The 17,251-nt window shown below is 46.9% G+C and overlaps 1 protein-coding gene across 1 annotated transcript; it reads right to left on the bottom strand.

The window, feature by feature from the left end:
• Window positions 1-5,482: 5,482 nt before the first annotated feature.
• Window positions 5,483-9,518, bottom strand: C1H9orf131 (chromosome 1 C9orf131 homolog). The gene is made up of 3 exons (XM_046670955.1): window positions 9,288-9,518; window positions 8,208-8,884; window positions 5,483-7,805 (listed from the first exon to the last, which is right to left on the bottom strand). Exons 1-3 carry the CDS (start codon window positions 9,516-9,518, stop codon window positions 5,483-5,485), a joined length of 3,231 nt encoding a protein of 1,076 aa, XP_046526911.1.
• Between the last annotated feature and the right edge of the window lie 7,733 nt (window positions 9,519-17,251).

Here is a 17,251-nt window from a genome sequence, read left to right as displayed (position 1 = left end):
CTAGATTGGAGTGCCCTCCAAAAATCTTAGGGTTGCAGAAAGATAAGATCTTTGTCTGGAGGTGAATGTTCTTTCAGTGCATCTAAAAATCCTAAACATTCATGCTGTGGTTGAGGATCACTTATCATTATGTCCACCTTTCCTTTATGTAATTTGTATTATAAAAAAAAATAGCTTTTTTCTGATATAAAATTCTAGTATTGGATGTGTTTTTTTCTTAAACTAAACATCCTCCCCTGCTCACAGTTTTACACATGATTGCTTGTGTAGTTTTTTCCAGGTATAAAGTATCCTCTTCATTCAGCAGGTGCCAGCATACTCACTTAGTGATGCTGGAATCAGTGCCATGATGCCCTGCCCTAAAGGAGGAGTATGGTGCAGAGAAAATAATCTACTGAGTCAAATTTGTATTGGTCGTTCTAGTACTTAGATCAGGCTCTCGTCTGGTCTGTGTAGATAATCTACAAGCACACAAGATTCTTGGCTGATTAAACTGGGGCATCTCGAACTCATGTCCTATGAAATAAATTGTTTTGCACTTTGGGGATTTGAATTGACTGTCACTTGTTTTCCATGAGACTTCCTCCGCCAGATTCTGTCTTTGATCCTCCTTTGGTTCTCCCACCATATGGGTATCCTGGTGGCTTAGCCTTCAGTCTTCTTCCCACTCTGAACCTTATCACTTTGCCTCATCACTCTGGGTTGGCACCGTAACCTCTATGAGGACCAAAGACAAGGTCTTTGGGGGAAGGACGTTCGGTACCTCTGCATCAAGTTATGGGAACAGAACAGAAGGTAAGTGGTATTTTCCCACAAAGTTTGTCTCTAGGGAATACAGTTGGAGCTCTATAGATTCTTTAGGAAAAACCAAGAGCAGACTTAGGGATTTGATTCTGGTTCTAGCACTTGTGCTTAAAGTGGTGTAGCTTCGAACAAGGTGGTTAGCTCTCTTGGGGCCTCTAGATTGTTAATCTGAAGAAAAGATTGGCACTGCTTTTTTTTTTTTTAAAGATTTTATTTTTCCTTTTTCTCCCCAAAGCCCCCCACTACATGGTTGTATCTTTTAGTTGTGGATTCTTCTAGTTGTGGCATGTGGGACGCCGCCTCAGCATGGCCTGCTGAGTGGTGCCATGTCCTTGCCCAGGATCCGAACCCGCGAAACCCCGGGCTGCCGCAGTGGAGCATGTGAACTTAACCACTTGGCCACGGGGCTGGCCCCAGCAGTGCTTTGTAAACGCTATAGAAAGTGGTGTGGGACTGTTTGTTGTCAGCTTACACCTGCAGAAGCCTGCTTACTTAAACCAAGAGGCAAGTTGTATAGGCAGTTTTTTCCCCCACTGTTCCCAGAAAGAAATTGGAATGTAATCTTACTGTAGCTAATCACTTCTTCCCATAGGATAAGTGCTACAATTAGAAGATGGGTTTCTAACCAGTAATATGGCATCAAATAGATCACAGAGGGCCAACAGTATACCACAGAGGCAAAAGCAGAAATGGAACTATACGCCTAATGTCTTGAGATATATTTGGATTCAAGATACTGATCCTACAAGTTGTCCTGAGAGTCTAATGGTCACACAGTGTCCACAAGGAACACAGGTCTGCCACTTGTTAATTTGGCCAAACTGTGGCAAATGTTAAGTGTTCTTTTTCCTCTTACCCAGTCCTATAACCTACTGAGGACTTAAAAAGACTTAATAATAGAGGACTTGGAGTTTTCATAAAGTTATCCAGAGACGCAAGACTCATTAAATGTCCGTGTGTCAAGTAGAAATTCAGAATTGCAGTAAGAGACTTTCCTGGGGGATAGGTGGGGAGAGGGAAAGTACCTTCAGTTACATTCTTGGCCAGCAGGTGGTGAGTTTTGGACTCAGACCCTATAGACAGGTTTGGACTAAAGCTTTGGAACAGAACAGTGACATTAGTGAGAGGAGGCAGAGGAACAGCATGTACCTTCTGACTGGTGGTTTTTCTCAACCAGATACACAGAGTAGAGGCAGTGTTGTAGAATGGAAAGAGCACTGGATTGGGAGTGTGGACTTGACCTCAGGAACCTCACTTTCTTTGAAGGGCTTGATAGCACCCATTTCCTGATAGTATGGCTATCAGCAAGACACAGATTGTTATGGGGCTGCAAGGAAGGGGAAACCATACGGAGACAGAATCAGAGAAGGCTCTGCAGGTAGTCTGAGCTGGGCGTTAAAGGAGGGTGGGAGACTTGACATGGAGAAGTGCAGGAGAGCAGATTGAGCAAAAGGCACAGAGACTAGATAATACAGAGCATGTTTAAGAAACATCAGGTTGGGGCTGGCCCAAAGGCTGAGTGGTTAAAGTTCCATGCACCCCACTTTGGTGGTCCTGGGTTTGCGGGTTAGGATCCCGAGTGCAGACCTACACCACTCAGCCATGCTGTGGCAGTGACCCACATACAAAGTAGAGGAGGATTGGCACAGATGTTAGCTCAGGGCTAATCTTACTCAAGCCAAAAAAGGATTGGCAACGAATGTTAGCTGAGAGCGAATCTTGCTCACCGTTAAAAAAAAAAAGCAGCATCAGGTTGACTAGCAAGGGAGTCCTGGAGTGAATTTGAAGAGATCAAACCACATTGTGAAGAACCTCAAATGTCAGGAGTGAACTTTGTTCTAAAGGTGTTGTGGGTCCTCGAAGATTTAGGCAGGGAAGGGGCAGATTTCAGTGCTAGACAATGCACTTTTGTGTGTGTGTATAGGAAAGCAATTCACCCAGCAATTTGGAAGTGTACAGTACAATATTGTCAACCACATGTGCATCGTTGTGCATGGACAATTCACTTATAAACATTTTAGTTTTATAGAAGCAGTAACGTGCATTGTAGAAATTTAGAAAAATAGAAAATTTTAAAAGTAATAGTCCCAATAACCAGAGATCATATCTTAATAACTTTAGTTCCTATTTTTCTGATTGTTTTTCTGTGCATGTGTGTGAACGTGTGTTTATACATGTGGTATTTTTAAATCAGAATGAGAGCGTACTGCTTTTTGTCAATAATCTCCACTTTTCCCTTTTCATTTAATCTAATATTCGTACCATATTCAGAGTTTCCCAAGTGACTCGAAAATGTCTTTCACAACTGTTTTGACCAAACCAACCGTCTAGTCTAGGAGCACAGGTTGCATCTGTTATGTTCCTTTAATCCAACTTTTATGACACTTTTTGAAGAGATTGGGTTATGAGAATTGTAGCCATGTGAAGGTTGGATTAGAAGGAATACAGGGCGGGGCTGGCCCTGTGGCCAAGTGGTTAAATTCGCGCGCTCTGCTCCAGGTGGCCCAGAGTTTCGCCGGTTCGAATCCTGGGTGTGGACATGGCACTGCTCATCAAACCACGCTGAGGCAGCGTCCCACATGCTACAACTAGAAGGACCCACAACGAAGAATATACAACTATGTACCGGGGGGCTTTGGGGAGAAAAAGGAAAAAAAAATCTTTAAAAAAAAAGGAATATAGGGTAACCAATTTGGCGAGAAATGATGACTGAACTAAGATAGTGATGGCAGAGGTGGAGAGGTGAAGATGGATTTGAAATACATTTCATAGGTATAATTGACAGGGTTATAATTGATGATGGATTAGATTGGGGAGTGAAGAGGAGTCAGGAATGATAGGCTTCTGCCTTGGTATTGGGGTGGATATCATACCCTTCAATAGGAATGGGCACATGGGAGGAAAAGGTTAAAGGGAAAGTTTGGACAAGTTGAATACGAGATGATGTCTAGCAGACTGTTGGATAAGTGGATCTGAGACCTAGGGATGCTTAATAAATGACCCATGCTTTGAAATATGGCACTTAATGGAATTGGATTCAAGACTTTTTTTTTTTGAGGAAGATTAGCCCTGAGCTAACATCTGCTGCCAATCCTCCTCTTTTTGCTGCGGAAGACTGGCCCTGAGCTAACATCCATGCCCATCTTCCTCTACTTTATATGTGGGACGCCTATCACAGCATGGCTTGACAAGCGGTGCCATGTCCGCACCCGGGATCCGAACTGGTGAGCCCCAGGCCGCTGAAGTGGAATGTGCGCACTTAACCGCTGCACCACCGGCCCGGCCCCAAGAAATTTTTTTTTTTAATGGTATTGGTAAAATTGGACATCTACTTTGGGGGGGGAAGTTAGATTCTCACCTCATACCATACTCAAAAGTTAGATTAACAATCTAAACATAAATATATAAAACTGTGAAAGGTGCTAGGAGAAAGTGTTGTATGGTTTCCATAAAGGAAAATGTTGGTAGATTTAATTACATAAAATTTTAAACTTTGATACAGTAAAAGTCACCTTAAAATTAGGAAATAAACTACAGATTGGGAGAAAATATTTGCATCATACATAATAGGTCGAGTTGTATTTGTGGTAAGCAGGATAATGCTTTCCCCAAAAGGTGTTCACATGGTAATCACTGGAACCTGTGGATATGTTATTTTATATGGCAAAGGGGAGTTAAAGTTGCTAACCAACTGACTTTAAGATAGGAAGAGTATCTTGGATTATCCAAAGTAATTACAAGTGTCCTTAAAAGTGGAAGAGAGAGGTCAAACAGAGAATGATGTGATGTGAAACTTGCCTTGCCTTTGCTAGCCTGGAAGATGGACCAAGAAGGCCAGTAGCCAAGGAATGTAAGCAGCCTCTCGAAGGCAGGAAAAACAAGGAATGAGTCTGTCCAGTGCCTACAGAAAGGAATGCAGCCCTGCCAACCTCTTGATTTTAGCCCAGTGAGAAATATGTCAGACTGCTGACAAAATAAATTTGTGTTTTCTGGTAATTTGTTATGGCAGCAGTAGAAAACTAATATCATATCCAACAAATAGTACAGTAGCAAAATGGGTAAAGGATATGAACAGGCAATTATAGAAGAAGAAATCCAGATGGCCACTGAACATATGAAAAGACACTTGTTTTTGTGCCCTTGGGGATGGATGAGCTGACCCAGGGAGAGGAAGAAGCAAAGGGCTGAGAAGAAATGGCCAGAGAGAGATGTAGAGAACTTGTGGGTCAAGTGGGTGAAGAAGGGGACCATATTTAGGACCAGACAGCTGCCTAGACCCAGACCCCTTGTGTTTATGTGAATGGATGTATTTTTCTTCTGTTCACTTGCTGTAAAGTTTTTCTCAAGGGCAGCATTGGACTATTGGACTGTGCTCCCCTGGCCTTACAGCCTCACCCTGTAGAGTAGGGATGTGTGGACTCGAGGTTGATCATCTGTGAAGTGCTTGAACAGAGAGTTAAGCCTGCAGAATCCTGAGGTCTCTACTTCTGGGACTTGATCCTGAGGGGATATGGCTGTAGCCGAAGTTAATAGAGAACTTACATTTCCAGCACCCCAGACTCCAAAGAAGACATGAGTGGGATGTGTCTAATTCACCTAGTTTATTAGGATTTCCGCTGCTTGTCTCTCCACCCCTTGACTCGTTTGGCTTCAGGTCTTGGGGTACTTGGTGCCAGTATTACCAGCCTTTCTTCTGCTGACTGGATGTGATGGGCAGGGGTCCATGGGTACCCAGAAACTTGGCTAACACCTTTTGGAGACCCCTAGAAAGGGGAGCCTGAGGTGTGGGAGAGGACAGATCCTTCTCCATGTGGGCCCAAGGGCAGTGCTTACAGTGCTGAGGGTTCAGGATGTCACCAGCTCCCAACCCTGGCCCTCGTTGACCCTGGGGACCTACAGCCTTGGAGTGAGACTGCTGGAGGAGAGCAGTGTGTCGAGAGCTCTGGTCCCTGTGCTGAGATCTTTGGGAAAGTCTGCTTACAGAAGCCTCTGCTAATCTGGCCTGGGCTGGGTGGCTCTTCCCTGTAACTGTAGATGACCCCAGTCTTGCATCCCCTCCTCTGTGGCCTCCTGCTTTGGGTTTCCTGGGGCTGTCTCTCTTTTTGGCTGAAGATGGGGCTGAAGCCTTGTCCTGTCTCTTGCCTGAGGCTGGAACCTCAGGGTTTGAGGGCTGTTTCAGGCCTAGGCAGTTCTCACCAGGCTCCATATGAACACATGGCCCCTGGGATGAGACCTGGGCCACCATCTTCGCCTTCATTCTTTCCTCTCTCTGAGACCCTTGTGCTGCCCTGCCAGATCCTTGTAGCTGAGAATGGGAAGAGGAATGGGAATGATAACAGTGGGAGACCTGGACAGGCTGAGTTACTGTGCTCTGAACTTTAGCGGCACGGCAGCTTGAAGAGTGAGGGCACAGCTTGGGAGGATTCCTGCCTTCCTGTGGGGGGCAGGAAGAGAGTGTGTATGTGCCTAAAGTTGTGGAGCTCAAGGCACAGGAGCTGCCAAATGATTGACTTGGGTCAGGGGATCTGGAAGCAAGGCTCTGTTGCAGTTTCTTCAGTCTGAGTTCCAACTCTTTACTCCAGTGCCAGGCCTGGATCCCAGAGAGGGAGGGCACCTCTGGGACAGCCTCTCCCCGGGAGGATGGAGTCTCTGCCTTAGCCCCTAACTGCTCTCCCTTCAGTAGGCCAGTCTTGTTGGGCTCAATCTTCAGAGCTTCAGCTAGGGTGAGAGGCCAGGGTATTGGCTGCAGGGGATCCACTGCTGGAGGGCTGGATTCTTGAGGGATCCCTCTTTGTTGCACATTTCTCCACATGAACTCAAAGTCAATGTATGGATCTGGTAGAGGAGGAGGGAGTGAGCTGGGGTTTGGGGCTGGGAGCTCAGTGGCCCAGCGTTTCTCTCTCTGCTCTGCTGCTTCCTCCTCAGGCTTACAGTTGGGTTGGTCTCCAAGAGGCTCACTTATGTGAGACTTTGACATAGAGTTTGGGGGTGGACTGGGGCCCCACAATGGGGACACAGGAACACAATAGATTTCCTTTTGCTTCATATCCTTTCCAGCAGGCACAGAGTCAGACAGGACTCCCAAGGGACTAGCTCCATCTGGGTCTTGGGGTAAGCTGCAAGCTGAGAGCTCAGAGACCCAGGATTTCTTTCTCTGTTGTATGTCCCTACATCTAGCCTCAGAATCAAACAGGACCCCCACGGGGTTAACTCCAAGAGGCTCCAGTACAAGAGCTGAGGGTGGGCTGAGGGTCAGAGATGAAGGCTCAGAAGCCCAGGAATTCCTGGAATGCTCCACGTCCTTCCCTGCAGCTTCTGATCTAGTGGGGCCTCCCACAGGATTGACTCTGTGGGGTTCTAGAATGGGAGCTAGAGATGGGCTGTGGGCAAGGGATAGAGACTCAGAGGTCCAGAGGTTCTCTCTCTGTCCCATGGTCTCCCACAAAGCTTTAGACTCAGACAAGACTCCCTGTGGGACCATTCCTAGGGACTCCAGCAGAGAGGCCAAGGGAAGTCTGGGAGATGATACTGGGTCTGCAGAGACCCAAAGATTTTCTCTATTCTGCATGCCCTTGCATGGAATTTCAGATCCTTCTGGGACACATGCAGGTCTGGTTCCACAGAGCCCTGGGTTGAGGTCCAAGGCTAGGGGAACAAAGACCCAAGGGTTTCCTGAATTTTCTCTTTGTTCCCACTGGGGCTTGTATCCAGATGGATCTCCCAGCAGACTGCCTACTTGGAATTCTGGCAGGGGGCCTGAGGGAGGGTAGAGGGCTGGCATTGGAGACCCAGAGGCTTGAGGGTTCTCTCTGTGCCCCGTGGTTCCCCAGAAATCCTTAGGTGCAGAAGGTCCTCCTTCAGGGCTGACTTTCTGTGGTTCTGACAGAGAATTTGGGAGTTGGCAGGGAGCTGGCATTGGGGGCTCAAATGCTTGAGGACTCTCTTTATGTCCTCTGGTTCCCCAATGAGTCTTATATTCTTGAGGCTCTGTCATGGGGTCTACAGATTGGCAAGGGACCAGCATTGGAGGCTCAGAGATCTGAGGATTCTCTTTCTGCTTCCTGATTTCCCACAGGGCCTTAGATCCAGTCAGGCCTCCTTTAGGGCAGACTCCCTGGAGTTCTGGCAGGGAGGCTGGTATTGGACTGGGAGCTAGCATTGCTGGCTCAGAGGCTTTGGGGGCCTGAAAACTAGTCATAACTCCCAGAAGGCTAGAGGGATACAGCAGAGAGGCAGAGAGTGAATCTAGAATGTGTTGTTGGAGGCTGGAATCCCATGACACCTTCCACCAGACCTCAGATGAAGGGAAGAACTTGGAGGGTCTGGTTATCTGGAGTTTAGGCTGTGGGTGCAGGGCTTGATCCTCAGAGACCCAAGGGACTTCTCTCTGCCGTGTAAGCTGCTGTGTATGTGCCTCAGTGCGACATAGGACTCCCTTATGGTCCATGGGAAAGGACTTAAGATGGAGGGATAGTGATGGGAGAGGAGGGGAAGATGGAAGGGGAAGTTGCTGAGGATCAGGGGCCATTCCTTCCAGATCTTTCATAGTCTGGACTTCATGGGTAGGAAGCTGGGTTGGGGAGCAATACTGGGCAAGCAACAGGTTGGACCTAGGCAGGAAGGCAAGTTTGTTGAAGAAAACAGAAGGACCAACAGACAACTTCAGGGGAGAGGGGCCACCTGAGCTCAGGAAGATGGCCTCTAAAGACTCGCTGTGCAGAGAGGGGAGACCCCAGAAGACCTGGCTTTTCCTCTGCTGTAGACGACTGCCTGATGCTGTCTTGTGCCTCACGGGCAGGTTGGTCAGGATCTGAAAGGTGGGGAAGGATGTGGAAGGGGTTGGGGTCTGCATGAGTACTTGCTCTGCTGTCCCTATGGCCTTCTGGAGGCCCTCAGAACCACAAGATGGCTGGAATGGGGCTGTGGTGGCTTGCTTTTCAATAGGAGCTTCTTTGGGAAGAGAACATGGCTTCAGTGGATCCAGAGATTCTTCCTCTTCATCTTCCTCTTCCTCCTCCTCCTCTGACTTCTGCTTCCACAGGTGATCAAGGAAAGCCACATGGTACAGAAGCAGTAGGCCCTAAGGAGTGGAGAAAGATACCATCAGGTGTCTTTTTGATGCCTGAAGGCTTTTCAGAGACACAAAGAGTGTTATGAAGCCCTCAGGCTCTGTTCCATATCCAGACTGAACAGTTACTCACCTGGCCCCACATCTGTGGTCAATAGTCACTTACCCATCTGGTGTTAATGGCTAGTATGCATCTACATTTGGAGATCAGCATTCCCTTACATAACTCTACATCTGGGGTTAGTGATCACTCACCTGGCTTCAAATCTAGTGTCAGTGGTTACTCACCCAGCCTCACATTTAAGGCTTATTTATAGTAACTCACTTGGGCCCACATCCATGGCAATGATTCCTCATCTGAACTCACTTGTGCTGTCAATAGTCATTTATCTAGCTGCACATCCACGTCACCCACCTTGCCTTGCATCTTGTTCCCAGAGTACCAGAGCTGAAGCTGTTGCCACCTTCCAAACTGCCACCACCTCCGGATCTGCCAAACCGTGAACAAGAATAGTATCACCAGATTCCCTGGACTCTGGAGGCAGCTGCTGCCACAGTGTCTGCAGGTCAGGACATGGATCAGCTGGTCCCAGAGAAGTCCCCTGTCCCCCTCAGCTCCAAGCAGGCCCACTAGCAGCCATTCCATTTTCCTCAGCCTAGCGGCAGTTTACCCTGAGGTCATCACTACATCACAGAACAAAGAACTCCCATTCCCCACCTGCCTAACAGCCATCTCCCTGAATTTAGGGCCAAAAAATTGCCTCTACCAGACAAGTCACACTTCATACAGCAAAACCTGCGTGATTCCCTTTTGTCTTGATTGCTAAGGTCAGAATTATTTTCAGGCATTGTGGTTAAGGACATGGATTTTAGCATCAAACTGACTTATTCAAATCCTAGTTCTGCCACTTCTGACTTGTGAAATCTCAGTCAAACTACTTAATCATTCAGTGCCTCTGTTTTCTCATCTGTAAAATGGGGATGATATTATTACTTACCACATAGGATTGTTTGAAAATTAAATGAATAAATTTATATTCTTAGAATAGTATATAGTGTATACTATATTAAAAATTTATTTCTTTTAAGGTTCCTGATTACAAGCTTCATTCCATCTGTTCCCTCTTTTTTTTGTGAGGAAGATTGGCCCTGAGCTAACATGCGTTGCCAATCTTCCTCTTTTTGCTTGAGGAGGATTGTCTCTGAGCTAGCATCTGTGCCAATCTTCCTCTATTTTGTTTGTGGGATGCTGCTACAGCGTGGTGTGATGAGTAGTTTCTAGGTCTTCGCCCGGGATCTGAACCTGCAAACCCTGGGCTGCCAAAGTGGAGCACTCGAACTTAACCACTATGCCACTTGGCCAGCCATGTTCCCTATTTTTTTTTTAAATCTCACATCAGCTGTGAACTGTCTTATTTGACTTCAGGTTGCCTGAGATGTTTTTGGCAAGCATTCATGTTAAGGATGACAATAAACCAAATGTACTTGACCATTTTTCATTTGTTCCTCTTTCCCCTAAAACCACCACTCTCTTCCATGTCAACTCTTCTTTTCAGGGCCAGACTTCAATATGTGCCTTCCCAGAGCAATTTAACATCTCTCTTCTCACCCCACTTAGATCAAATGCCATCTTAGTCTGGTAGAAAGAGCTCTGAGCTGGAATCAAGGAGACTTGAGTTCTCTAGCTCTGTCACTGGTTGGCCATGTGATCTTGGGCAATAAAGTTTTCTCCATTGGTACATGAGTTGGACTAGATTCATTCATTCACTCATTCAACACATATTTATTGAATTTCTACTATGTGATCCAGTAGTGTGCTCAGTCTTGAGGAGACAGAAGTAAGACAGAGTCTCTGAACTAAAGTAGGTCCCATTTCAGTCGGGGAAGCATAGAGATACGCACAGGGTACTATGGGGGCAGAGAAGGATATATAACCATCCTGGGGAAGGGGGTTGCTTGTCAGGGGGTGTTTCCCAGAAGAGATGATTAAGGCTTTGTTTGAGAAACCAAGAAAACGAGAATGTAGGGAAGGAGAAAAGGACAATCCAGGTAGTAGGAGCAACCTGTGTAAGGTGGTAGGGCAGAGAAAGCATGTCCCATTAGGGAAATTGAAGGTATTTCAGTATGGCTGTAGTATTAGGTGGGGGCTGGGAAGCAGTAGGAGATGGACCTGTAAAGACAAGATCACAGAGGGCCCTGAATGTCAGACTAAGAAGCTGGAAATTTATCTTGAAGGTGATGGGAAATCATCAAAAGGTTTTGAGCAAGGAAGTGACAAGCTCCAGTTTGTGTCTTGGAAAGAACACTCTGGCTATAGTGAGGGCAAAGAGATTGAAGGCAAGAGATTAGGTAGGGAACTCTTACTTTAGGTTAGGGAAAACAAAAGAGGCCTGAACCAAGGCAGTGATGGTGGGAATGGATTCAAGTAGAATTCCAAAGAAATAATTGATTGGACTTAGTTACCAGTGGGATGGGATGGAGGAGAGAGGGAGCTGAGAATGACTCCAGGTTTTCTGACTTGGAAAACTGGGTGTGTATGTTAGCACCATTTTACTGATATAGGGAACACAGACCAGGCAGCCAATTTAGGGTGGGGAGGTGATGTGTTCCATTTTAGACATTTGAATTTGAGGTTCCTGTGACAAGGAGAAACCAGGCAGGAGAGTTAGATACAGGGAACTGAAGCTGGGAGAGCAGTCTATGGGAGAGATGTAAATTTAACAGCTAGCAATATATATATAGCAGCTGAAACCATAAAAGGCTTAAAGATGACCTACTGGTATGTAATATTTGGCCCAGACAATGTGGTCAGCAGTGTTTTTTTAAAAACTTGAATGAGGGGCCACCCTGTGGTCTAGTGGTTAAGTTTGGCGTGTTCTGTTTGGCAGCCTGGGCTTGGTTTCCGATTGTGGACCTACACCACTTGTAGGTGGCCATGCTGTGGGGGTGACCCACATACAAAATAGAGGAAGACTGGCACAGATGTTAGCTCAGGGCAGAAAAAATATAAAAAATAAAAACAAAACAAAAACTTGAATGAGTAGCCAACATTGTAAAATTAGCAGGTTGTACATAATAATCAATATTTTCAGCTTAAAATCTGGCAACACCGGACTCTCATTCCCATTAAGTAAAGACCATTTAGAGCTAAGTAGCAGCAGTTCAGTTTGGAGTAGACATGTGCTCTCCAATTCACTGCAGTTCTCATCACGTTCTCATTGTTAATAGCAAGTCTAAGGGCTAGTTGCTGTTTATCATCATGCCTATGATTTTGTCCACTTGTCCATTTTCAGTCATTTGTATTATCTGCCTGGTATTTGAGTTTTCTCCCTCTGGATAAAGTTGAGTCCTGATGGGAAATAGAGAGGGCAGTGCCTAATACCCACACTGTGCTAGTTAATTTACATTTATGGCAGGATAATTTACCAAGTTATTAATCACTGTCTCCTACTCCTTGCCTAAAGAGACACCCAGTAGGATAAAAATGTAACTGCTCTCTTCCAGAAATTCTAGGTTTCTTGTCTCATGGAATTGTTAATGGATTTTGTATTTTCTAGTCCTAAACCAAAGTTTCCAGACACCTGTTCAACAACCTTCTCCAAGCTCTTGTGTGAGAGAGGAATTTAATTTCGCTGGGTGTTCTTGAGGAGAAGAGGAGGTGGTGCTGGGATGAAAGAAGTTGCCCAAGGATAACCATGGGTCCAGGGACTTGAGAAAAGAGACAGAGTGATGGGTTCCATGAGTGACAGGGTCTGTACAGAAGTCCACTAGGAGGCAGCAGGACTTCTGAGGGGACACTAACCATCTAGCACATAGTCTTGGGAACTGCAGCAAAAGATGCTGTTGTGCATACTTGGCAAAGATGCTGTGGACCCACCTGCCTTTGTTTTTTTTTTTTTTTTTTATTGAGTTATTGATAGGTTACAATCTTGTGAAATTTCAGTTGTACATTAATGTTTGTCAGTCATGTTGTAGGTGCACCACTTCACCCTTTGTGCCCACCCCCCATCCCACCTTTCCCCTGGTATCCACTAAACTGTTCTTAGTCCATAATTTTAAATTCCTCATATGAGTGGAGTCATACACAGATTATCCTTCTCTCTCCGGCTTATTTCACTTAACATAATTCTCTCAAGGTCCATCCATGTTATTGCAAATGGAATGGTTTTGTTCTGTTTTGCAGCTGAGTAGTATTCCATTGTATATATGTACCACATCTTCTCTATCCATTCGTCTGTTGCTGGACACTTAGGTTGCTTCCACGTCTTGGCTATTGTAAACAGTGCTGCAATAAACATTGGGGTGCATAGGACTTTTGGGATTTCTGACTTCAAGCTCTTTGGATAAATACCCAGTAGTGGGATGGCTGGATCGTATGGTAGTTCTATTTTTAATTTTTTGAGGAATCTCCATACTGTTTTCCATAGTGGCTGCACCAGTTTGCATTCCCACCAGCAGTGTATGAGGGTTCCTTTTTCTCCACAACCTCTCCAACATTTGTTGCTATTAGTTTTAGATATTTTTGTCATTCTAACGGGTGTAAGGTGATATCTTAGTGTAGTTTTGATTTGCATTTCCCTGATGATCAGCAATGATGAGCATCTTTTCATGTGCCTATTGGCCTTCAGTATATCTTCTTTGGAGAAATGTCTGTTCATGTCTCCAGCCCATTTTTTGATTGGGTTGTTTGATGTTTTGTGGTTGAGTTGCGAGAGTTCTTTATATATTAAGGGTATTAAGCCTTTGTCAGATATATGACTTGCAAATATTTTTTCCCAGTTAGTGGGTTGTTTTTTTGTTTCAATCCTGTTTTCATTTGCCTTGAAGAAGCTCTTTAATCTGATGAAGTCCCATTTGTTTATTCTTTCTATTGTTTCCCTTCTCTGAGAAGGCATGGTGTCCAAAAAGATCCTTTTAATACTGATGTCAAAGAGTGTACTGCCTACGTTTTCTTCCAGAAGCCTTATGGTTTCAGGTCTCACCTTTAGGTTTTTGATCCATTTTGAGTTTATTTTGGTGAATGGTGAAAAAGAATGGTCAATTTTTATTCTTTTACATGTGGCTTTCCAGTTTTCCCAGCACCATTTGTTGAAAAGACTTTCTTTTCTCCATTGTATGCCCTCAGCTCCTTTGTCAAAGATAAGGTGTCCATGGACCCACCTGCCTTTGAATGGCCTATATAGGTCTAGATCATGACAGACTCAAGACCTGAGATTCTTTCCTAAATGTTTTTTTTTGGTCAGTGTATATCGTGTTAAAGAGTGAAAAAACTCCCCTAGTCATGATTAATATTGGATGTCTTCCAACTCTAGTAAACGGGAGTTTTGAGCCAGATTTAATTTAATTTAGAAAAAAGTAATGCGATGTTTCTTGCTCCTCAGTGTTGTGGGATGAAGATGTTATATGCTAACATTTATTATTCCACTTAATCTTTACAACTCTTTGAAGTAGGTATTCTTATCTCCTTTCACATAAGGGGAAACTGAGGCACAGTAAAGTTAATATATGTTAACTATATATTTTCTCTCTCTCTATATATATCTCCTAGGAAGCAGAGCCAGGGATTGATAACCCCAATCATTTGGATATATGTGACATAAAAAAAAATCCAACAGATGTAAACACAATGGGAATGTACTGATTTATAACTGAACAGTCCAGGAGTAGGACTGGCTTCAGGTAGTAGGACTGACGTAGGCACTCAACTCGATGTCATCAGGATTCAGTTTCTATTTCTTGGCTCTCTGTCTTCTGTGCTGATTTATTCTAAGGTTTTGTGTGGTAGCAGGTTCAAGTGAAGCTGAAAATGTGGTGTTGCTCTGACAATCTTGTGCCTTATGGGTTCCAGTTGGTTGGTTAGGTATCCATCACTGAACTACTCACTGAACTGCTCACAGGGGAATAGAACGCTTCTTTTGACAGGTCTGAGTCACATATACACCCTTGCAGTAAGGAAGTGGAGGCAAGAGCACTCCACCTGCTCGTGCACTGAGACTGAAGAAATGGGTAGTTCCTCCAGAGGACATTGACATACTTTTTCCAGAAAGATGTATGCGTGCTGGCATCAAAACAAAACGAAATAAAACAAAACAGATGTCCACTAGAGCCCTCTCTAACTACCCCATTCTGGCTTCAGGCCCAGTGCATCGTTACCCTTTTGGGATCTGAGGCTTAAGTTGAAGTGTGAATGCAGATCCTCTGGAGGCTGGGGAAGGGGCTGGATGGGGCCCAGGGCAGAGATTTTGAAGGGGGGAGTCTATGAGAGACTCAGACATCTGTGTGGATAGGCCATTCAATGACCTAGCCTCTCAGTTCCTGGACCTTTTCATCTCAGTCCTTTATCTCTGCTCTCATTCATCTGTGGCCACACCTGAAGCCTCATCATCAGGAACTGCTCTGCCTTCTGAAATAATACAGTCTGGGATCCCACCTTCTGACTTCAACCTCCAGATTTGTCCTAAAGAGGCCAGTTCTTCAACCTTGTCCAGTCCATTGATTCTTCCACTTTTCCCTGTCCATGAGCAACCTGTTGCCTTTATTTTCTCCCTCTCCATGATGGACTTCATGGTCCATCAACATAAATACTTCGCAATTCGTTCTCCTTTCATTTCTACCAAGCAAAATGCCAATTCTGTGCCTCTGCCAGATTTGCCCTCTAGGAAGCAGCTCAACCCTGTTGGAAAAAATCACACTTATGGGTAAGTTCGTGCCAAATGCATGGTCTACCACTAAAGGCCAGCTCCATCAGTACTTGAAAAGCACTTATTCACGCATTCCGTTTATTAAGTGCCCGCTATGTGCTAGGCATTGTTTTAAGTATTTGGGATACATGGGTGATCAAAACAGGCAAAGCTTCCTGCCCATGGAACTTACGTCATTTATTCCTTAGTAAATCCTCCCACCCTACGCAAAGTCAATTCTAACCTTCTTCACTTTCCTCCACTTCTCTTTTCCTCGCGCCTAGCAGATGCGGCAGACTTCCACTTTTCAGAGGAGCCAGAAGCCATCAGATGGGGACTTTTCGTTATCAAAAACCACTGCGTGCGACCTCCTTCCTTCCTTCCACAGTTAAAGGTGTCCCCCTGGAGGCCTTCCTCGACCCTCCTAAGCTAGGATGGCGCCCTTATCCTCCCCTCCCCCAGCAGCACTTGCCACGCCAGATTGCACTCACGTCGTCGTTCCCGGAGGGCAGGGATTCAGCCCGCTCGCCTCTCGGACCCGGCCCGCGGCGCGGGGTGTGCGGTCAGGGCTCCGCGCGCGCTCCGGGCGGGCCGCTCCGGCCCGGCGCCCCAGCGCCGTCTCCTCAGGCTTCCCTGGTGGCTGCCTCGCGGGACCTCCCCTCAGGACGCCGAAGTTAGCCCCCTCCGCTGCCCGAGACCAGCGCTGGGCCCTGCGGCTCACAGCCGAGGTTCGCGCGGGCCCTTCCGCGGCGGGACTCGCCGGCTTCGGCCACGGGGCCTCCGGCTGGGGCGCCTGCGCCCGGGACTGGCCGCGCAGCCTCCGAGCGTCGACCTGCGGCCGCGGCCCCGGCCTCCGAAGCCGCTGCCCTCGCCGGCCGCTCTTCTCCTTGTGCCGCGCCTCCCCGCCGGCCTCCCCTCCCCAGGGCCCCCTCCGTCGGGTCGCCGAGTTAAGGGCCCAGGCCGGCAACCCCGCTCCCGTCCGCGCGCGGGCTGGGCAGGGCCTGTCCACCGCCCCTGGGCGGCCCAGGGGCCCGCAAGTGCCGGGACTGGTCGACGGACAGTGAGCCTCGCGGAAGCGCCGTTCCGGCGGCTCAGGTTCTCAGCTCTGCGGGCAGGGCCGGCATCCGCAGAGGGAGGGGCCCGCGGCCCCAGGGAAGCTGCTCCATGGGACACGACGGGGCCGCGGGCGGCCGTGCGGCGGCGGCGGCAGCCCGCGCAGGCCCTCAGCGCGGCCGCAGCTCCGGAGGCCCGCAGGCGGGCGGCCCCGGGCACGGGCGGCGGCCGGCTCCTCCCAGGGCGGGAGGGCCGAGCAGCTGGGCGGGTCCCGGGCTGCACCTTCCCGCCTTTCCTGAGGGAGCGCCGTGTCCAGGCCTTGCGAGGGCCTGGCTGTGTCCCGCCAGAGGTGGGAGGAAATGTTGCTTTTCTTTTAAAACAGTTTTTCCCCTTATGATAGTATTATATACTGAATTTCGAAGACAGGAAGACAGGGCCACCTTTTCGTAGGATATCGATCTCTTACTCATGGCTCCCTATTTTTTTTTTTTCCCTTTGGTGAGGAAGATTGTCCCTGAGCTAACATCTGTTGCCAATCTTCCTCTTTTTGCTTGAGGAAGATTGTCCCTGAGCTAGCATCTGTGCCAATCTTTCTCTATTTTGTATGTGGGACACTGTCACAGCATGGCTTGATGGGTAATGTAGG

The sequence above is a fragment of the Equus quagga genome, chromosome 1 (genome assembly GCF_021613505.1).
Source record: "Equus quagga isolate Etosha38 chromosome 1, UCLA_HA_Equagga_1.0, whole genome shotgun sequence".
NCBI lineage: Eukaryota > Metazoa > Chordata > Mammalia > Perissodactyla > Equidae > Equus > Equus quagga.
Note: the sequence above shows the minus strand (reverse complement) of the source record. Positions and strands in the feature narration are given on the sequence as shown.